Below are 23,966 nucleotides of genomic sequence, written 5' to 3'. Positions count from 1 at the left end.
ATGAAATTCGGTGGGCATGTAGCCCCACTAGACTTTTACGGAAAAATTTCGTTTGGTCCCCGGGGGCCACTCCCCCCCCACACTGGGCCCCCCCAAACCCAAACAATGTAGTTTTTCCTAAATAACTACCTGAACCGTGGCACCGAGGATGAAGAAATTTTTATGGTATGTTGGTCTTAAGGGCCCACATCAACCTAGCCCATAATCACTCATTTGTGATTTGAGCCCCTCGCATAAAAAATGCTTTAATCGCCCCTATCTTTAATCGCCCCTATCTTCAGTTGAGATGTTCAGAGCTGCACCATATTTCATGTGTATGATTAACTTGACATCCTCTGGGGGTATGCTAAGTTTCGTAGAATTTCATCCATGGTGGGGTATAAAATAAATTCATTTATGTGCACATTTAGTGACTGTACACTCATCGGCCTGTAGATGGTGGTGTTGAGCGAAGGGTTGCTGGTTTAGGCTGATACTGTCACTAAGGTTGCCAACTGTCCCGAATTAGGCGGGACGTCCCGTATTTTGGGCCTAATTTATTTGTCCCGTGCGTGACCTCCCGTGTCCCGTTTTTTGACAAGCTGATAAACCACTGACTGATACAACAGCAACAGCAGCAGTGCTGACCACGACACTTGAGAATGATCACCGACACCTGTCATCATCCAATCACAGCTTTTTTTAATCACTGTTTTGAGACAAATCATTGTTTGATTTGCGAACATCCTCTGCCGTCTGGTCGCTTCCGCTTCAAGCCGGACTCGTCTCGCGCTAACGGTAATTTCCTTTCACTGTCCACGTTTTGATTTCGGCTATCAATTTTGGCGAATGCAAACAACGTGATTATTGTTCGTGAGTCTAACATCCAGCCACGCAAGAAAACATGTAATCTACCTGAGGGAATAATATGCTCAAAAAACATTTCTGATTATTATTAATGTTTTAAAGCTTTTAGAAAGTACATAGAAAGCTTTTGTAACATTATCTTAACTGTCACTTTTGATTAATGTAATGCATCCTTGCTGAATAAAAGTAGGCAATTACTTTCTTTATTTATTTCCCCAAAAAATAATCTTACTAACCCCAAACTTTTGAACTGTAAGCCTAGTGTATAATGTTAAAAAAGCTTTCTATTTTAGATAAATGCTGTTATTTTGAACTATGGTTTGTTTGTAATGTGACTTTTTTCATGTATGACATTAAAATTATTTTTAGAATTAAATACATAAATAGGTTAAGCAATACAAATGTGTTTATGTCTGATAACCTTTTAAACACAAACTTAACTGCAGACACTGAAATGACGTACACTGTGTGATACAGTACAAATATTTTGAGTGTCCCTCATTTTCCTATAAATAACCACGATTGTCCCGCATTTTCCTTTTCTGAAGTTGCCAACCCTAACTGTCACACACACACACACACACACACATGCAGGAATACAAACAAACGCAAGCATGCACACACACTGACATCCACACGCACAGACACACACCCATACACACACATACAAATCCACATGCACAGACACACACACACAAACACACACGCGCACACACATGTACGCACGCATACATACACGCACAGACACACACACACACACACACAGACACAAACACACACACATACACACACACACAGACAGACATGCACATACTACTACTTTTTTTAGGTATATACATAAACACGCAATACAGCCAAATTGCTCCACGTCATTTATTTTTGTGGAAAGCCAGTGCAGGCCTGAGCGGCGGTCATATTTTGTACCGCCATGCGGTACATCTAGTTACTAAACAGACTGACTTTATTTCTGTCAGACGTCTACAAAAGATCTTGTTGAGAATCAACAGAGGTTTAGATGTTGATTATTTATTGTTTCATTTGTAGTCACCATGATGGTGAAAGGTGTTGGCTTTAGTTGGGCTCTTGCCTTTGATATTTAAACATTATATTTTCTCTGGCTGTTTTAACTGTGAGTTTTAAAGGCACAATAGTTATAGCAAAAAGCCAAGAGTAAAGTGATCAATTGACTATAACTGTCTATTGATGTTGTTATCAATAGAGATTGTAAGTCACTAAAGCCAGTAGCACTTGACTTTTCCTGTGATTTTACAGCAGGAAATCCAACAGAATTGTATGAATCTCATCAATGGTGACACTTGCAATGCATGCTGGGTACCCAATAAACATATTATCCTAAACCATGTAAATACAACATAACATGTTTAGTTTCAGCTTGTGTAAAAGGTTAGGGTTATATGTTAATACAACATAACATGTTTAGTTTCAGCTTGTGTAAAAGGTTAGGGTTCCATGTTAATACAACTCAACATATTTAGTTTCTGCTTGTGTAAAAACTAAAGTGGTATAAGGCAACGGGTTTCCTCGCGATTTGCGAGTAAAGTCAACTAATTTGGGTTAAGAGTGTTGAGACCAATGAAAAGTTATTCAAACAATCAATCACACTTTTAATTTCTAATGAATCTCGAACAAATATTGTTGTCATCTGCTAATTGACAGCATTTTATTTCTCTTTCTAAAAACCTGATGCCGTAAAAATTATGTTTTTTAATGTAAAGAGTCATTGTCTCAGTTACAGTAAAAACAGCTTCAGTCCGGCCATATAAGACATTTTCAAACAATGAAACTTCAAGAAAGATTCAATTTTATTGTTATAGTACAATAATAAGCATCCTGAGGCAAGGCACCATCCCGAACGCCAGACGTGTGTGTTTTCTACTACAGCAACGGCACTATTTCTCTCTCTCCCCGGTTTCCCCTCTCTCTCTCTCTCTAAACCACTCTAGAGTGGTGCGTTACCAGTGTCTTCGGTTTAGATCAGATCCTCAGTTAGGGTTCAGACTCTTAAGCGGGTCACACACCGGACGCGCAGCTCAGCGCCGCGCCGCGCCACGTCTAGGACAACTCTCACCTGAAAATCCGATAACATCAACAATTTTCTGAGGCAATTAATCGTATATGTATTAGTATAATGTACATTCTTATGCATATATAAATAACATAAATTCCTGATACTTATAAATCATATTTATAAACATAAAACTTTCACTATCAATATACTCATTATAATCAATTAAATCTAGGACCAAACAAATATTATTACTTATATGTCTGTCCTTCATGAATCCTGATTGGCAATCATCTACAATTTGTTCTAAGCATTTTTTTAATCTTTCTGCAAAAATAATAGCAAACACCTTAATATCGTTATTAAAGGGGTCATGAACTGGATTGTTTTATTATTTTATAATGTTCCCTGGGGTGCCCTTATAATGTTAGTATGATTTTTACATAAAAAATTGTCATAATTTATAAATAAAAGCCATTTTACCAAGCCTGATTTCTGACTCAGATTTGAACGCTCCGTTTTAAGGGGCGTGTCTGCTGTGAGACTGCAGTGCAAACGCCCACTGCTGTGATTGGCTGACATGCTTGCAATGAAATAGCTAGTATTACAGGAACTCTCTCGAAAACTTTTACTACGTTTTTACTATTACAGCTATCGAGATTAACAAATCGTGAAAAGTATCGTTTAAAGCATTATATTTAAATCTATTCCATCACATGAAAGGTTGCAGCATGATGAGCACTGAGCAGATGACAGACAGTCTGTTGATCGCGTGAATAAAGATCTTATCATTGCAACGCAATTTTTGCACTCTCACAAATGCTTACACCAAATCACAATGCAAACACGATGTGAATACACAGTAAGAGCTTCGTTGTGTAGTGTAACAGTGTCATTATTTCATCACGAGTTTGGTAAGTGTCCAGATAAGCTCTCGCGGCTCGCGCTGTGCTGTTTGATTGACAGCTTGGGCGAATGGAAAGGGATCGTTCTTTGATCGCTTTCTGTAGGCTATATAATTTAATAACAGTTTAAAAAAAGATTATTTTCATAATACTACGAGAAATTATGTGAAGTTGATCGTTTAGTCACTGATGCATAAACAGTATTGAACGATTTTAAGAGAAATATCTGAACTTGAATAATTACACCGAAATCACTGATCGCAGATCAGGTATTAGAATACACATGGTTACTTACATGTTGCTGGCAGATCCGTGTCGGGAAATTGTGATTGACTGATTTAATAAAGTTTAACCATGCTGGAATCCGAAGGAAGCTTATGACTGTCTTCTTCCACAAACAGGCGCTGCACAATATTTAGTAAACCGCATGTTTATTGCTTGTAAGTAGCTCGATCCGGTTTAGCAATTATCATGTCGTCCTATGTTATTTAGCATGTTTGGGCGAATCGGTGGGCGGGGCTAAACAGGCCGTGTTGAAGTAGGCGTTGATCTTCTTTTGTGGAGGCGGTGTTTTATCCTCTTTGACGTCATTGTTCCCCACTTTGAAAAACGAGTCGTTTGCTGAGCCTGATGTCTATAAAAGCTTTTATTGGACTAACAAGGTAGTTTTCAGTTCTGAAACTTACAGGATATTATTATAGTATGATGATCTCTTATATGTCAAAAGCTCAAGGAAACTTTGATTTCTCAGTTCATCACCCCTTTAAGTAATGGAATTGGTCTCCAGTTGTCGATTAGGGTAGTGTCCTTATTAGCTTTTGGTATCAAACTAATCAATCCCTGATGTAATGATGGAGGTAACTCGCCACGTTCTATAGCTTCATTAAACACATAATAAAAACTGAGATAATTGTTCTTGAAATTCCTCGTAAAATTCGCTAACCAAACCATTTATTATCTTTTAGTTTACTGATCATAAATCTAACTTCTTCTATAGAAATATCGTTGTCGCACAACATCATACAATCTGGATCTATACATTTGGCATTTGCTTTAATTCTATCTAGAAATTGTCTTGTATTGCCATCATCCTCTTTGCTATATAACGTCTGATAAAAGGTTGATATATAATTAGAAATTTTAACAGGATCTTGAGACACCTCCCCATTTATATTTAGTTTTAATACAGAATTCAACTCAGTGTTTATTTTTTCTAAGTTAAAGAAATATCTGGAGTTTTTCCTCTTCTTCTTCAAGCCATTTCCCTCTAGACCTTACAAATGCCCCTTTGGCTTTATATTCATACATCTCGTCTAACTGTAACTGTAATTCAAATAACCTGAGTTTGTCCTGCTGATTCGTTACATTAATACTTGTCAAATTAACTATTTTATTACTTGTTCCTCTCTAGTCCTTTTAGCCTGTGCTATTACACTGAACAAAATTATAAATGCAACACTTTTGTTTTTGCCCCCATTTTTTTATGAGCTGAACTCAAAGATCTAAGACTTTTTCTATTGTAGAATTTAAAATAATCCAAGATATTTTAAATGAACAAAGATATTTGCTTGACTGTTTTTCTACCCCCTCTTTCAGAGACAATGACCATTTGGAGTTCCTAAGGCACAGATGGGGCTGATAGTGATCTAGGCATGCAGGCCAAATGTTTGTACTTTGGGGGGTCGATGAATTGTCACACCTTTAGTACAGTGGTGGGAGTGTAATTATCTGATTGGTCAGTTTGAATGTCTCACAGTTGGGTTTTAGTCACATGGTCAAGGAAAGGATAAAAGAAGATTGTAACTGTTGCTCTGTCTCTTGGATGCTCTGGCTCTCTTCTTCTCTGGGTCCCTTTCTTGGGGGCTCCTCTTTTCTTTGTCTCTCTCTATCTCTCTCTCTATCTCTCTCTCTCTCAGGTAACATTTTTCATATATGCTGGGTACAATTAATAATATAAGTTATCATCATCTCATACATATATTTTGTAACTATTTTAAGTGTAACCATAACCATATTTTGTCATTAAACCTTTTCAATTGCAACTAACTAGTTTTGATTTGGTATTGACTTTGAAGTGCTACATATTGCAATACAATATCGTCACTATCTATAGCAACGCTCTCCCACAAATATTAAGCTATTGTAACTGCACTTATATCCGTCGTTGGTATGAGTGGCAGTGGGTGGTTAAAGACAAGAAATGTGCAGTTTTCTACCATCTTGCCAATAACGTTTCTTTAGTCATTCGGCAGTTCTTGCAGCAAGAACCACAGCAGGAATTCCACCCTTACACTATGTACACAAAAGGCCTATTTCTCTCAAATATTGTTCACAAATCTGTCTAAATCTGTGTTAGTGAGCACTTCTCCTTTGCTGAGATAATGATCATTTCTCCTCTATAACTGAAATAATTATTCATTTAGTCTCATGTTGAACAAACACTGATAATGTGCAGAATTTACTGCTTTAGTGATTTGATGTAATACAAGAAAAAAAATATGATATATAATCATATTGTAATGACTCAGAGGGCTGAGACTGATCTATATGCAACAGATTTATTAAACAGAAAAGTCAGGCAAAAGGTACTCAGATAATAATAATCAGAGGCAGGCTGAGACGTGAGTAGAACCGGGCAGGGGGTCGTGGGCTGGCAGCGAGCATACAGAATCCAGGGACAGGCTTTGGGTTTAGGCAGGCGGTAGAGAATCAGAATCCGGGACGGGCTGGAGGTCGAGAGGCAGGCTGCGGGCAATCAGACAAGGTTAGTTCAGCGTGGGTCAGAGATAACAAGTAGACTGAGAATTAGGAGAAACGCTCGGACATGCACACATAGAGAGGCAATACTTCGCAAAGAACGCTCTGTGAACGAGGCAGATAAAGGCTGGGCAATGAGATGTGATTCAGAACAGGTGAAGGTAATCAGAGTGCCAATGATGCATACTAAGGGGAAAGTATGCAAATCACTAGAATTCAGGAGATGGCGCTCGTGGTTGAGAAATGATGGAACCAGGGAGACTGGATGCCGTAACACATATATAATTATGATGCAAAAAGTTAAGAAATGAATACACACACATTGACTGAAATAATCAGGTAAATGTCAATTATCCTGAAAACATGAACGCTAAAACGGTCTCTAATCGGTCTAATTGTGTGAAGTGGAATATAAATGAAAACTTGCAGGGATAAATGAGGAACATATGGTTGCACTAACTCAACAAGGTATTGAGGTGCGGGGCCATGACAGGCTTTATAAACTAAGAAAAGCCAGTGAAGTTGGTGTAAGACTGCAAAAACTGGAAGAGAGAGCCACTCTCTGAGAGAACAAAGGAAATTAACATTTGAACTCACTCTTGTGCACTATCGAGACGAAAGTCTCACCTCCGTATCATCCTGATCTATGTTTCTTCCCCTCATCCCCCACTCCTTCTCTATCCTGCTGAGATCACCAAAAACTCACCCAAGAATCTAAATGGTTTAATGTGAATAATTATCATACAGTATTACACGTTTGGTATCATTTGAAATGTCTCAGGGCGACTGGTACAAATGTCTCATTTCCAAATAAGTAAAAAACAAAAGGTAATAAGGTTTTCTAAGAGTTTAGAGATAACTGGCACACAAAGGAAGATGGCACACAAAGGAAGATCTAGACAAACAATCTCCTACTGTTTTGTATTGATTATCTTTGAATTGATTATGTAATTGGCATGGTACATTTACCTGACATAATAAATTGTAAACATTTGATTTTATTCTAACACACTCATTATTTGCAGTAAGAATAGTCAAACATTCGCTCACATTTAATGATGCACAGTTATCATTAAAACCTTTTCATTTATGGAGTCAGATGAAATAAGAGAATATTTATGAGAAAATGTATTGCATTTAATCAAAATTCCTTTGCCTCGAGAAAAGACAGTAACACGCAGAGTCCTTCCCCGCTGGTCGGATGCCTATTTTTGGGCCGATCGAGTACAGGCTTACATTGGTAAAGGATTGGAGTGATATGTGCAGATTTTTTATTATATGTTAGGGGTTGAGCAGCAGAGTTTTGCACCATTTGAAGGCGATGTATAGCTTTGGTGGGTAAGCCGCTATATAAGGAGTTACAGTAGTCCAATCTGGAGGTTATAAAAGCGTGGATAACAGTTTCAGCATCTCCAAAGTTAAGAGAGGGGCGTATATGAACAATATGAAGAAACATGATTTAACAATCTGACCAATGTGTGAGTGAAAACATAACGAGAGTCGAACAAAACTCCCAGATTCCACACAGTTTATGAAGGCCTAATCTGGACACCATCAATATCAATAAAAATGATCCAGATCTACAGGAGTGACGTTTACTGACTATTGACCGGTAAGATCCTCAGAGAGGAAAAAAAACAACAGAAGAATGGAAAGAGTGTGTGAGTGAAGGTGGTTGTGAATGTGTGTAGATGTGTGTTAGTTACAGGATCAGAGAACGACACCGTTCCTGCGTCATAGTCCAGATTCACTCTCACACAATCAAGCTTCTGTTTAACACGAAAATCAGAACGAAAATACACTCCGTACTGATGATACTCCACACTCCAGACATCAGTGTTGAAGAAATCTCCCTTCCTCTGGTTTGATGCTGTAGTTACTCCAAGAATCCAGGATAAACTCTGTTTAACCTCCACATCCCAGCAGTGTGTTCCTGAGTTAAAACCCTCTGAACCCAGAACACAGTCATAACAGTAAAATCTCTCTGGATTATGAGGAACAGGTTGATAGTGCCTGCTGAGTCTCACACTGGTCAGATCATCAGACAGGACAAGATCTGGATGAGCCGTGTTTGGATCCAGAATCACAGGAGCTGATGAGACACAATCAACAGATGCTTTTATTCTGATCTTCATATAATGATCAAGAGTGAACCCAACACAGATTATTATGAATTATGACACTCGTCCTGTTGATCAAACACATTTTCCTCTGATCACTGTCAGTGCTGTTATTAGTTTCACACTCGTTTTTATCATCAGCGTTTAACGGCATCAACTACAAACATTAAATATGAGATTCAGACATTTGTGTCCATCAAGAGAAACTGATACTTTGGGAAAGTTAAATAACAATAAATCAATGAGATCTGTTGAGATTTATGCTGTAGATGAAGAACTGTAAGTGTGTGTCTGATCTTCAGCATCTGATCATCTTCATTTTATTGGCTCTTATAGTCTGTGTTTTGTTTTAAATTAGTTTATTATGACTGTCAGTTGTGTTTGACTTATTATGTTGACTTGAGAAATTATTAGGGGCCAAGAAGGTTGAGGTTTCTAGCCCTTAACCATAATGGCTAGAAACAAGATTCCTTGGCTCAAGACGATTTGATTGCACCCTATGACATCATTTTCCGTCATGAAAATGTATCCGCCATTTTGAATTCTCCGAAAAACCTACTTTTTTTTTTAACTCGTCCTAGGCCGTTGCTCCGATTTTCACAAACTGAACAAGATCATCTCCAGACCATGCCGACAAAAAGTTATGGGATTCAAGTTGATTCGTCAATCCGTTCTTGCAAACTAATATTACTGTACATACAGTAGCGCTTGCGAAAACAGACATAAGGCTGTATCTCCCCAATGCTTTATCGTATTCAGACCAAACTTGGTACGTCATCACTAGCATGACCTGAGGCAACATGCTGCTTTTCGGCGCCGCGCCACCTACTGGTCCGGATATGCAAAAAAATTTATATTTTTTGCTAATAACTTCTGAAGGTTTGTCCAAAAAATCATAAAAATTGTCTCGTTAGATTTGGGGCGTCATGCCAAGTCAAATGATATCCAATTTTTCCATATCGGCCATTTTGAATTTTGTACTAAAATGCTATATTTTATGAATGCATGAACGTATAGTTACGTGGTATGGGTCATCGGCACAATGCCCTGAAAGAGTCTGAGAAGTTTCAGACCTATTTACAAGCTCATAAATTTGGATGTGGTTGACTTATTTTCACTGGAGTCTCCTTACATTTCATCTCCTTACATTCCTGAATCCTTGCCGAGTCCAACGATACCAAACATGCTAGGTTTTGGCTTATGGTTAGTGCAACGTTGTGATTTTGCGCTTAAAAAACTTTACAAATATCTTCAAATCCGTTAGTCCAATCGAGACGAAACCACAGTAGGAAACCTACTTTTTCAAACTCCGTGCCGACAAAAAGTTATGGATTTCGTGTCGATAGATGAAACCATCTTCATATACCGGAGCATGAAAGTTGAAGCATGATGCCAAAATGACACTTGAGGCTGTTTCTCTGCAATGGCTTGACATATTGACACCAAACTTTGTATGTGTCATTGTCACCTCACTCTGACCACACCAAGTAAATTTGGCCACAGTGCCACCTATTGGACGAAAGTGATAGTCCAATTAAATTATTACTAGTAACTTTATTTGATTTTTCAGGCATTTTGCCTAAAAACCATCTTATATGCCTTTAATTGCTCATTGTTGCAGTTGGTCTGCTGCTCCCAGCCATGCTTACATGACTTATTGTGCCTTCTTTGTGCTTGGCCCCTTATACATATGAGAAAATGTTTTGCATTTAATCCAAATTCCTCTGCCTCGAGAAAAGACAGTAACACGCAGAGTCCTTCCCCGCTGGTCGGATGCCTATTTTTGGGCCGATCGAGTATGGGCTTACATTGGTAAAGGATTGGAGTGATATGTGCAGATTTTTTATTATATGTTATTGGTTGTTCATCCACATTGATTAATGATGTCACACATGTGGTGGAGTAATGACCACTCTTAATAAATCTGTTTGAGATCGAATTAATGCTAAATGTTTTGCTATGAATTACGGACATGGCTTCTGAGGACTATTTCTCATTTTTCTCAGTTATTTTGCTTTATTTCCAGATTCAATCATAGGCTCGTTCTTGGGTACTAGAGCACGTTCACACATGCGCACTCTTCAAAAATGGTGCTTTAAATCTCTTGACAAACTAAAAGACATAAATTACCTTTGTATGTATTCAAAATAAAAGATATAGATTGTACTGAATGTCAGCTTTCTTATTTGGCTCAAGACAAGGATTAATTGTCCACATTTCATGCAAACAAGAAACTACGCTTCTAATCACAGGTCGATGCTATTGTTCCAACCACACAACTTTGCGATGCTGTTTGCAAATGTTTGTTAGAACTATATTTTCGGGAAACACCAACTCATTCAACTATGCTGATAACGAAGGAACTTAGTAGTAGGCTTAATAGTAGGCTAACAGTGCTTTTGGGAAACGCACCCCAGTTTATTTCATAAAGAACATTTAACTCTTTCACCCATCAATCGTTTCCAGCTCAGATCTGCTGCAGTCAGACTCACTGTTTTGGACGATGTCCTGCATCTTCTTCCAGACTCTGAACGGCAGGTTGCCCAAGTATCGTTGCACATGAATCAAAGCTCCAGAAGCCATCTGTGGATCCGGCTGTGAGCTCTGGACTCTGGAAGAACATTCAGGAGTCAGAACTGCAGTGGCTTTGGATCAGAAGCAGAGAGACCAGAGACAGGAGCAGATCACTCACCTTTCCATTGAGACTGTAAACTCCTGCAGAACAAACACACCATTTATCATCAAGAACTCAATCAATCATCAATCAATCAACCAATGATCTGAAATCAGACCTTCAGAAAGCAGACGTCATTGGCTTTCATCATCTCCTCCATGTCTTTGATTGTGTGTGAAAGAGCTGAGATGTGTGTGTTCATCTCCTCCAGCTTCTCCTTCATCCTCTGCTTCTTCTGCTCCTCTTCCTCCCTCAGTGCAGTGACTGTAGCTTCTTCTTCATCTCTGAGAAACTGATGAAGCTTCTCAAACTGCTGTTTAATCTGACGCTCTGTGTGCTCAGCTTGAGACTGAAATCAAAGCACATTCACTTCAGTTATCTCAATCGACACATCATTAATATCCAAGATAAACTCGGATACCCCTAAAGCGGATCCAGAAGCAGATTGCTGCTAGTCATTTACAGAAAAAATAAACTGGAATCCATTATATCATATCATAACTGTATATAGTGATCCAACAGCTGTAATGAAAATGACTCTCGTTTCTGTTTCCTCACCTTGATGTGTTGAACTGTTTTCTCAAACTCTGCTTTCATTTCTTCATTGTGTTTAAGTTTCTTCTGTAAGGACTTCAGTGCTGTATTGAGCTCCTCCTAGAATTGAACAAAAATACATAAAACACCAGATTACAGTGAAGAGAAGACAATACAGTGATATGATCATATAATGCAGTGAAAAAGTATTTACCACCCTCCTGATTTCTTCTGTTTTTGTGTACATCTCATACTAAATTGATTCATAAATTTAACCATACCATAAAACAAAGGCAACCTGAGTAAACACAAAGTATAGTTTGTAATTGACAATGTTATTTATTGAAATAAAAAAGTTATCTAAAACCAATTGGTCTGTGTAAAAATGTATTTGCCCCGTAGTTACCATTTCCTCAAATCTATGATATACCATCAACACTGATCAACTAAAGCCTGATTGGTTCACATCATTTGTGCACCTGTAAAGACAAATGGCTTTTCAGCCCGCTAAAAGAGGCGGGGCCGACTGCCTATTTAAATCGCGCTGAAATCTATTTTCATCATAATTTTTCTCCTTCAAGCGCAAAGATCATCTCCTCGCTGTCTCCAAAGAGATCTTTGTCCAGAGATCTCCATTAAAAGAGCAAATTTGAGCAACAAAGTGTTGCTCCTGCAGGAAGCAGGCCCTCATCTGGAGTGAGTGCCATGGTTTCATTTGGTGGCTCCGAGGAGGACTTTGATGACACTATGTCTCTGGCTGCCTCTGAAGTGGAGGACTGAGCGAACTCTGCTGATGACATCGCAGTTGCGACTCTTCAACTCCTCGCCGCCCACAGCCAGGCTTAGGAAGCTATTACCGGCATGTCAGATTGGGTTTCTAGAAATAATCAAACGGTTACTTGCTCCAGTTTCCTCAGAGGCACCCCTGCTTCAGGGGTGTGACTAACATTTAAGTCCCAACGCTCACGTCCTCCAAGCTCAAGTACAAGCTCTGCTAGCGAAGGCCGCTGTGGAGGAAGTTCCCACAGACCACAGCGACTCAGGCTTTTACAGCCACTTCTTCCTCGTTCCAAAGAAGGATGGTGGCCTCAGGCTCATCCTCGATTTGAGATGTCTGAACCGCGCTCTGATAAGACAGCTGTTCAGAATGCTTTATAACTTTGAAACAAATCCTCTCACAAATCTGATTGGTTTTTATCAGTGGATCTGAAGGATGCATACTACCATATCCAGATAGCACCTCATAACAGTTCTTGAGATTCACGTTCGAAGGGGTGGCTTACCACCCTACAGTCCTACCATTCGGACTGTCTCTTGCTCCGTGGACTTTTACGAAATGCGTGGATGCGGCCTTCTCCCCCTGAGACAGATGGGAGTTCGATTCATTCAATTACCTCAATGATTGACTGCTTTTAGCCCAATCGAAGGAGGAACTATGCATAGATCTTTGCTCTTCAGCCACATGTAAAGTCTGGGGTTTAGGATCAATCTAAGCAAAAGCTCACTGTCCCCCACCCAACGCATCTCTTTTATGAAGGTCGTCTTCGACATGGCCTAAATGCGGGCCTGGATTTTGCCGGAGCGCTCTCTGAAAATTAAGAGGCTAGTGGCTTCATTCAGAATCAGGGACGGCCTCCCCATAAATATGTTTCAGAAGCTTCTGGGTGTCATGGCAGCCTCATTATTCCCCTTGGGCAACACTTACAACTGGTTGAAGGACCACGTTGAAGGCCCGCGTCCCACCTTGAGTGAGGGGCGCCTCATTCTCAGGGTGGACCACGGCTGTATCAAAGCCCTGGTCCCTATGCTGAACCCGCCTCGCCCCAACACGCATCCATTCTGGGACCTGTCCACAGTCCTGAGGCACTTCGAAGCCCTCCGTTTGAGCCTCTGACAACAGCCGACCTTCGGCCTCTCTCGCTAACGATGCCCTTCTGCTGGCTCTGGCATCGGTCAAGCGAGTTGGTGATCTGCAGGCTCTTTCAGTGGATGCATTCTGCCTCGAGTTTGGGCCTAATGACATTAAAGTCATCCTTAGACCAAGACAAGGCTATGTGCCTAAGATGCTTTCCACACCCTTTAGAGCACAGGTCATAAAACTCTCTTCTGTTCTGCGCTAGTTGCACAGCGATTTTAACTTGCTTTTTCCCCATAAATGTCAGTTACAGATGTGAACCAATCAGGCTTCAGTATTCAGTGAAATAGAGTTCAGCACTCTGCTGAGCTTTTTCCTCTCTCTACAAGAGCTGCACATTGCACGTGGCACGTCTTTTTCAAGACGGCTCGCCCGTGTATTTACTGGATGTGGGCGCGTGATTCATCTGCCTAACGGTCACGAGCGCTGTTTCGCGTGTTGGACTTAATCATGCTCGGCAGCGCTCGTGGATAAGTCATGTTTTCATTGCGGGAACATGACCATCGCGATGTTTATAGATCGAGACTCAATGATCTCCATGTGGATAGAGTCCCCTCTGCCACACCCCAATCTATCTCTTCTTCGAGAGGAGATACTTTGGCTGGTGGCCAGGGTGATCTGAGGGTTACGGTGTGGCATAATACCGACGAGCATTCCTCGGGTCATGCCCCCCTCCACATCGCAAACCGTGGGGCCGTGTGCCTGGTTCCTCTCGGGGACCCAGTGTTTTCATTCGGGGCTCCAGCAGATGGTGTCATGTCACTCACAGCATCACAAAGCGTGCTTGATTCCTCTGGAAATGAGGGTTCGACTGCGTTGCCTCCCTTGGGAGTGTCAGCGTTAGTCGAGTCAGATCCTGGGCAGCTGAAAGCATTGGTTGGAGTGGCGCCGCCCAGCGTAGGCTTGACGATTGGTTCCTGGGCGCGTGTTGCTCTACAGCACTCGCCCCCAGTGCCTTTCTTCCGGACGTGCATCAGGATGCCTCCGGCTCGCGAGAGTCCCCGTGACTTATCGCGGCCCGCGGCCGTCCTCCGCCTTCGCTGCACTCGATCATGTGGCAATCATGGGCTGTATGTTCTCTGTCACTATCATGGCACAGACATGCAGTGCTGTGTGTCGCCTTCGAGGCAGTGCTGACCGGGGAGTTCTGTCAGACCCGGCCGCCATGGAACGCTGGTCCTTCCCTGGCCAACACTGACAGAACGCGGAAACTCGACAACGCCTCCAAGCAGGGACGCTATGCCTCGCATGTTCGGGCTCGTCAATCCGCCACGCACACTACTGACCTCGCTCTACCGGCGACATCGGTACCTGCGTGATCCCTGGGCCAGGTGATGTCCACAAGTGTGGTCCAGGAATGGGCTTAGCCAGGTTGATGTGAGGGGGTCTGAAAAGTAATTTTCTCAGCTCCCTCATGTCCCAGGCTGGGCTCCTCTGCGGTGTGGTTGAGGACTGTATCCTACAGTCTTCGACCCCCCAGAAGCAGACTGAGGCATTCTGCACCAACGGTCATCTGTCCGTGCGGTCTCCTTAGTCTGCTTCCCGCCGAGGCCGCTTCCCTGCGGCCCCTCCTCTCGAGCCTTCGCTGGCCCCGAGCAGGAGAAGTAGGGCGGCACTGTGGTTGAAGATTGGGCCCAACAGTCTTCGACCCCCCCTGAAGTGGACTGAGGCCTTCTGCACCAACGGTCAGTAGGCTGTACGTTTCGCCCTGCACCGCTTCCTTGTGCTGCTCAGGGGTGAGCACGTACTAGTCTGATCAGACAATACCGCAACAGTAGCGTACATCAACAGACAGTACATCAAGGTGGTCTACACTCCCGCCGTATGTCGCAACTCGCCCGCCACCTCCTCCTATGGAGTAGGAAGCATTGAGGTCGCTTCGAGCCATTATATCCCAGGAGACCTGAACCGTGCAGCCGACGAGCTGTCATGGCTTCGGCCTCTACCTGGAGAATCGAGACTCCATTCCCAGACGGTTCAGCTGATCTGGGATCAGTTCGGGGACGCACAGATAGACCTGTTTGCCTCCCATGACCGGTCCCATTGCGACCTGTAGAAGATCAGGGAGGATGAGGAGCAGGTAATTTTGGTTGCCCCTTATTGGCACAACCGGACCTGGTTCTCCGAACTTGTACTCCTCGCAACAGCACCTCCCTGGCCAATTCCTCTGAGGAAGGACCTCCTCTCTCAGGGACTTGGCACCCTGTGGCACCCTCGCCCCGATCTTTGGAACCTCCACATGTGGCTCCTGGATGGGACGAGGCAGGTTTGAGTACCCTACCACCTACGGTGGTGGCTACCATTCACTTCCACTAGAGCATCGTCCATGAGACATACCTATGCATTGAAGTGGAACCTCTTCGTCAACTGGTGTTCTTCCCGCTGGGAAGACCCCACAAAATGCCCGATCAGTGTTGGGCTTTCCTTCAAGAAGGGTTTGAGCGAAGGCTGTCTCCCTCCACCCTGAAAGTGTATGTTGCCGCTATTGCTGCACATCACAAAGGTTGAAGGTAAGTTGAAGGTAAGTCTCTGCAGTTGAAGGTAAGTCTCTGGGAAAGCACAACCTGATCATCAGGTTCCTGAGGGGGGCGAGGAGACTGAATCCTTCTCGCCCTCCTCTCGTTCCACTTGGGACCTCTCAGTGGTGCTAACTGCCCTGCAGAGTGCTCCCTTTGAGCCTCTGCAATCAGTGGAGCTTAAGTTCCTGTCAATGAAGACAGCACTTCTGGTTGCATTGGCCTCCATTAAGAGGGTAGGGGACCTGCAGGCATTTTCGGTTGACGAAGCGTGCCTGGAATTCAGGCCGGCCTACTCTCACGTGATCCTGAGACCCCGGCCTGGATACATGCCCAAGGTTCCCACCACACCCTTTCGAGACCAGGTGGTGAACCTGCATGCGCTTTTCTCGGAGGAGGCAGACCCAGCCTTGGCACTGCTCTGTCCAGTACGCGCCCTCCGTGCTTACGTAGACAGAACGCAGTGTTCAGGACCTCAAACCAGCTCTTTGTCTGTTATGGTGGGAAGCCGAAGGGAAAGGCTCTCTTCAAGCAAAGGTTGTCTCACTGGTTAGTGGACGCCATTGCTTTGGCTACCAGCAGCAAGGTCGACCATGCCCCCTTGGTGTGACGGCCCACTCCACCCAGAGTATGGCTTCCTCCTGGGCTCTAGCGCATGGCGCCTCGCTGACAGACATCTGCAGAGCTGCAGGCTGGGTGACACCTAACACATTCGCAAGATTCCACAATCTCAGAGTGGAGCCAGTTTCTTCTCATGTACTCGCTTCAACCAGCCGGTACTAGATTCTGCTCAGGTGTCTTCGCTTGCTCGCCTTTCCTCTCCACGGACGGGATACATGCGATTATTCTCCTCAGGTGAGCCTCCTCGCAGGCCCAAAGTTCCTCCAGCGCTGTTGATGCCAACGCCAGAGTTATGCTACCGGCAGCTTTCGCACTTAGCTAGGTGTCTCCGTGTGCATGGTTCCCCTCTGGGCGACCCCCACGTGTGTATTTACACTGTAAGCCTCTCTGAGCATGTCTTTCCCTAGGCAAGCCACCTTGCCACCCCTGAAGTTGAAATATTCCACCTGCAGCTTGACACCCCAGTGATTCCCCATATGCAGCCCTTCCGGGTCATATGTGTATTCCTAAGTCCCCCCACCCCTTCGGGCAGGCAATAATTGCATATTTCCACTGAGATATGCTTCCCAGTGGGATATCAGACGCAGGGCACTGGAAGACAGCCGAGGTGGCGTGATTACACTGGGAACCCCATTCGTCGTCACTGACGTAACTCGTAGTGACCACGAAAGGAAACGTCTCGGTTACGTATGTAACCCTCCTTCCCTGAGTAGGGAACGGAGACGTTACGTCTCCCTGCCACTTCTGCTGTACCGCTGGAACGCTGGAGTTCAGTCTCTGCTCCTCAGTGAAGACATATCTGCATGTTGCCAGCGTACTTCCTTATATACCCACGAGGTGGGGTGGACTTACGCTATGCAAATTCCACAGACCCATGGCATTTTCTTGCCATTTGGTTCGTTTTGTATACTCGAAGGTGAGAGGCTTTCTAAGCGAAACCCCATTCGTCGTCACTGACGTAACGTCTCCGTTCCCTACTCAGGGACATTTTCCTCATAAGCTTCAGTTACTGATGTAATGCTCATGATCTGTATTTATGACTCGTTATGGTTCTTTACATGTGAATCAAGAAAAATTTGTCTTACCTTATATGATGAAACCACTTCACTGATGGGTCTGAATTTATGATTGTCATGTTGTTTTGAATCTCTGCACACTAAACACACAGGCTGTTTGTCCTCCAGACAGAAGAGTTTGAGTTCCTCTCTGTGTAAACTGCAGATCTCCTCAGACCCTGATGAACGCCTCTCATTTCTCTCCTTCAGGAAAGACTCACACAAGTTTTTTAACGCAAGATTAACTGTAGGAGGATCTCTTGAGGATCTTTTCCTGCAGACAGGACACTCCTGAGATTCCTTGGTTCTCCAGTACTGTTGAAGACACTCTTTACAGAAACTGTGACTACAGGATAAAATAACAGGAGCCTTGTAGATTTCACGACACACAGGACAAATATAATCATCTTCAGCAGCTGAAGCCATTTTCACTGTGTGAGCTCCAGCAATCTAAACTTTACTTTCACTTTATGAATGACGGTTTTAAAAATGAATCACCATGAGAATCACAAAGATCAGAAACAAACTTGTTCAGAAACAAATTTCTCAAATTCCTCTGTGAAGTGTTTCCCTTCATACTCCACTGATCGCTGATTCTTTATTGCTTTTGTCAAGACAAAGTCAGTATGGCAGAAAAGAGAAATAACAAGTCAGCCTCTTCCTGGTTAGTGTTGTAAGAGGGTGGAGCTTCTGATCAAGGTGTGTTGAAACAGGTCAAATAACAACATCAGGATTTCTTTAGGTAAAATTTTAACAAAATGTATTCAAAATGAACTTGCATTGAAACGATATAAGATATAATGCTATAAAGCCTTGGATAAAACACAAAAGAACAATGAAAATACCCAAATATTAAAAATAAAAGATCTCAAAACCCTTATACGTGTTTTATTTATTGCTCTTCTTCATTCGTCACAGAGTTTCTCCAGGGTCTGTCATGCTCCCTCTCTCTTATAATGATTTCTTCTCATGCTGAAGTTTCAGTGATAAACACTCCTCTTATCTGCTGATTGTCAGTGTTTGGAGAAACAAACAGATCAACAGAATAAAAGTCCTGAATAAACAGGAGAAACGGAGATGAGACAAAAGTTTGTCTCTCATGGATCACTCGTCAGCACCTTTATTAACACTTATTTAGTATTTCTTGTTAATTATGAAAAATATACTCACTTTATTAGCATAAAGACACTTCTTAACAAATATAATATCAATATACATTCAGTCACATCACTGTTTATTTATATATACACATTATGCTACATTATTGCATTCTTTTCTACTCACTATACTGTACTGTTAGATGTATTTGTTTTATTTAAATCAAATATTATTTATTTTTATCAATTTATTTATTTTAATCAAATGTTTATATTTAGTTATTTTTTATTTACATCAAATTTAATTTATTATTTTATTATCAATTTATTCATTTTTCTTTCAAAATGTATCTTTTTTTATTTATTTATTTTTTTTTGACAGTTTTTCTCTAAACTTTTCCCACACCTGCTCTAGAATATGCTGTTCACGACACATCGACACATTTCACTGGAAGATCCATTTAAGAAAAAAAAAAATTATGCAGTCAATTATTATTATTTTTAAAAACATACATGGATTAATTGTCGACAGTATGATCCATAGCAAAATTCATTTTTATTGCATGTCAAAAACGGACACAAAAGTACATTCCTTTTGTGTACTTTTTTTTTGTACTTTTGTACTGAAAAGCAATTGCCTTTCTTCATTTAATCTGGTTAGGACAGTCGAAATAGGATAAAAATAATCCTTTGTGCATGTTTCAGTGAGGTTCACATCTGGTTTTAATGGTTTTTCTTTTTTTTTTTTTTTACTTTTCATAGGCATGCATAAGTCTAATATATCATGCAACATATTTGTATCAACCAATATTAGTGTTTATTCTGGTAATTTTCTCCATCGGACGGATTTTAGAAGCACAAAATATCAGGGATATTGTTTTCTTCATACAGTATAAACTTGGGTCTCATTCACGAAACACGAGCAGAACGAATTTTTGTGTAAATCGTGTGTAAAGTGGTTCTGGCGTAAATTTTCGGATTCATTAAAATGTTCGTATTTCCCAAATGTTAGTTGGTACGAAAGAAATCTACACCTGGTCCCAGCCACGCGTAAATAGTGCGTTTAACATCCGAACGTTTTGCTCATTAATAAGGCTGCCTTTTAATTCACCGTAATCGGGTAGGCTACATAGGCCTATTTACACAGTATTTTGAAAAAAGATTATATAGTAATTACATACGGTTTTTCTTTTTACTTTTATTACGAGAGCCAATAGCATCTGCAAACGGAACACAAGTCCGCAAGTCTTTTTTTATTTTATTTTTATTTATTTTTTATATTCAAGCTGTTTATTTATTTATTTATTTATTTTTTACAAGTCCGCAAGTTACAAGTGTTGCAGTCAAGCTTCATGTCGAACCATTTTCTTTTCACTTCTGGGACTGTTCGATTAACAGATGAAACTCCATTAACTGCATCTGTAATATGCTGCCAAGCATTTTTACCTAAAGCATTTAGGTATTACCTAAAAAATCCTTTTTTTTTAGGACCTGATACGCCACTATGTACGCTTGAAAATAAAATGTGGCGTTTTGAATGAACTTCTGATAATAAAACTTCAATTTCTGCATCTGAGAAATTTCTCTTCTTCATTCGCTTTTGAGAAGACATGTTGAAATCCTTTGTTTGGTGTCATAATATGCCCATATATAGTTGTCAGTCGGATTTAATGGGCGGGATTTATGGTAATTAAGAATGAGCGTGCACGCGCGTCCCATTTACGACTGATTGGAATTCATTAACCCACACACACATTTCACTATCAAATCTGACGTTTACGAAGTATTTGTGAATCAGGAGAAGAATTTTCGGGAATGTCTCTTTACGCGCAAATCACTCACATATTTACTCGTATATTTACGAATGTTTCATGAATGAGACCCATTGTCTGTGGCTGGTTTTAGAAGTGTGAGATGTGGGACAAAACACATTTAGCAGAACGATAAATAACCATAATGATTTGTTGTAATGAATGTTATAGGAGCTGTGTAATATAACAGTGTTCTCACCATTTCCAACATGAAAGCATGTATTTTTTAATTATTTAAAAGTATATTTTAAAAGATACAAAACAGATTTTATTTTCCCTGTAAAAACAAGTTTTTTTTTTTTTTTTTTTTTTTTTTTTTTTTACAGTGTACCTGTACCTCAAGAGCACGGCTCAGATAATCACTGTTTACGCCTGTGAAAAACCACAAGAACACAGTAGCTATTAAGCACAAAATATTGATTTATTCTTAATTAAACTTGTACACAGTCTGTGTTGTGAGTGCATTTCGTTTGGATCTGAGCGGAGCAAAGTAATGCGGAGAAGGGTGAAGCAATCATTCACAGAGAAAAGACCGGGAAAAGTCTATAACCATCAGATCCGTGAGACACAAACATGGCAAAGTGGAGTAATTATTGCCAGATATATTATCAGCATTAATAACGGCAAGAACAAAACATCAGAAACCTCCCGGAAACGTTTCTAACTGCAGATCATTGATTAACATCCTGTACAAATGCATGAAAAACACATTACAGGACAGAAGATGCAGCAAAACTAAGCACTGAGGAAATAAATACTAGAGGACTGTACAATTCACAGTTTGGCAGTTATAATAGAAATATAACCCTGACTAAAGATTGAATCATACAAACATACAAGTAAAACCAGACTTTATGTTGGGTTGGGATGTGGATTTTGGATGCAAATATGTTTTGTACACCTGTGAGCTAGTATTCAATGCTTGCACTTTCTCATGCTGGATCGCTTTTATGAAAAACAACAATAAATATGATTCATGACTAACAATTGCACTGCCCTCTTAAAAGAAATTAAAACTCAACATCATTAACACTGTGCAAGAAGGAATAAACTCAGCCACTATGCAAAGCAAATAAAAATGATACATTTGGTAAAACAGTCAAATGTAAAGTAGTTTGTCAATGTTCACATTATGGGTTGGGATAATGCAGCACGTAACAGGGAGGGTGAATCACATGCAATGTCATTTTGACACACATTCAGAGTCAAACCTGCATTCAGTCCCTGTGTTACGCTGTAAAGAGGGAAGGCGGCGCACTTATAAGAGCACGTTTACACAGTAATTCTTAATTCTGTATTTGGGCGTCCGCGACGCTTTGATGGCATGCATCGTTCATCAGATCATCGCAATGTAAACCAGTCGTTCCTCAAATGCGTCTGAGACTCTGTGCTTAGTGCAGTATTGCTTATGAATGATTGTAACCAATCAGAAACCCAGACATCAACCGCATTCGTTCATCAATCTAGCTACTAGCTACACTTCAAATGATTAGGTTTATATTTAATGCAAACTTGCTTCAACTGAAAGGGGACGTAAATAGAAAAAAGATCATGCAAAAAAAAAACAAAAAAAAACCCCATTGCATTAGGAACAGAAGAGGAATGTTTTCCCCCCTTTAAAACCGAATCATACCTTTCAAGGGAAAACTGATGACCGATCAAGGCACTATATCATCCTGAATTGTGTTTCTTAAAGTAGGGATTTTGTCCTGTGGTCTGAAATTGCTGGATATTTCTGTAAACCGCCAATGAAAGTGCTGTAAATAAATGAAACGCGTATGATTGGAAAACAGGACTGATATTTCTGACCATAAATCAACGTTCAGCATTGGGATGCTTTCATAAAACATTTATGTATTTTTTCCATTCTTACACAAATCGTCATGAGATTTAGATAAGAATGACTACATTTATTCTGCTCCTGTTTCATTAATAAGGCCCAATATGCCTGTTTATGTATCCGTATGTTTTAATCAATCACCAAAATGATTATGACATGACACTTCATGGCAGTAGAATTGAAGGCCTAATCTCAGCCAAACCCTTAACACTAACACTCCTTAATTCATATTCAAACATAAGAGCTAAAAGGTCAAAACAAACAAACAAACGTGCAAGCGGCGCCCACAGGACTGGTTTGATATATTAACACACTCCTCATGCCCACATTCACACACACACACACACACACACACACTCACACCTCATATTTACAGGCTCAAAGGCTTCATACAGACGCGTCTCCCATCCAACAGCGATCTAAAGCTCACAGACATTGAGGAGAGATTATGGTTTGATCCTGAAGCAGAGTTAAAACATGTTGCAGGAACTCCCAGTCAGTTTGAGTTTGCGTGATTATCCATCTGCAAGTGTGCATTGATTAGCCTTATGCAGAAGAGTGTTTGAAGCACTCATGCAGTCCTGGCTTTGCTGGGGCACATTGGGGCGTCTGGGCTTTTGACCACCAGAGGAAACATCTGCAGTGCCGGGCTGGCCATGGTTGGATACGGGACCATAGCGGCCGTGCCAAACATTCCCACCGGACTGGGCAAACCGGACCACTGGTGTGGATACACAGGGGCTGGCATCATCCCAGCGAAGGGGGCGGTGGGCATCAGGTATCCGCCCCGCTGGATGACGGGCGACGGGCCGCTGGTGATGCCGTGAGGCATGATGGGACCCAGAGCTGCTGACAGTGGGCAGGACAGGGGTAGATGGAGCTTCACAGCCGCCGCAGGGATTGAGCCTCTAAACTACAAGAGAAGAGAGAGACCAGATAAAATAACACTGCTTTATGGTTTCTCATGGTTTATGTTTATTCACCTTAAATGCTTTAGAAATTTTAGCTTTAGAAAATAATTATTGGGTGCTTTAATCAGAGAATTGTGTAATGTCATTGCGTGATTACATAAACTAACCGGTTTTTTTAACTGGTTCATTGAAACGAACTGTCCGAAAGAACCAGTTCGCGGAACTGACCGCCTGTGACTCGTCAGAACAATAGACTATAAAAAAATATTGGCCTTAGTGTCCATGACATCACCTGTAGGTTTCTGAAGAGCAATTTTGAAACCCAAAGTGGGCGGAGC

General features: G+C 41.3%; 1 protein-coding gene and 1 pseudogene across 5 annotated transcripts in view; both read right to left on the bottom strand.

Moving 5' to 3' along the window:
- The window catches only part of LOC307173969, a 44,547-nt pseudogene extending 26,152 nt beyond the window's left edge, over positions 1 to 18,395 (bottom strand). Inside the window, exons 1-5 of the transcript in view lie at positions 18,000 to 18,395; positions 11,887 to 11,982; positions 11,347 to 11,677; positions 11,147 to 11,265; positions 8,184 to 8,626 (exon numbers count right to left, since the gene is read on the bottom strand). The product of the transcript in view is annotated as an uncharacterized misc_RNA (transcript). The remainder of the gene's footprint in view (positions 1 to 8,183; positions 8,627 to 11,146; positions 11,266 to 11,346; positions 11,678 to 11,886; positions 11,983 to 17,999) is intronic.
- A 2,810-nt stretch (positions 18,396 to 21,205) lies between these two features.
- Positions 21,206 to 23,966, bottom strand: part of LOC307173298 (serine/threonine-protein kinase WNK2) — a 73,992-nt gene continuing 71,231 nt past the window's right edge. For all 4 annotated transcript variants that reach the window (XM_079896311.1, XM_079896313.1, XM_079896314.1 and 1 more), the window contains one exon: positions 21,206 to 23,630. In XM_079896311.1, coding sequence (XP_079752437.1) covers positions 23,289 to 23,630 — 342 coding nt within the window. In that variant the 3' untranslated portion in view covers positions 21,206 to 23,288. The remainder of the gene's footprint in view (positions 23,631 to 23,966) is intronic.

Source organism: Squalius cephalus (genome assembly GCF_949319135.1).
Source record: "Squalius cephalus genome assembly, chromosome: 16".
NCBI classification, from domain to species: Eukaryota; Metazoa; Chordata; class Actinopteri; order Cypriniformes; family Leuciscidae; genus Squalius; species Squalius cephalus.
This window is presented reverse-complemented; position numbering and strand designations above follow the sequence as displayed.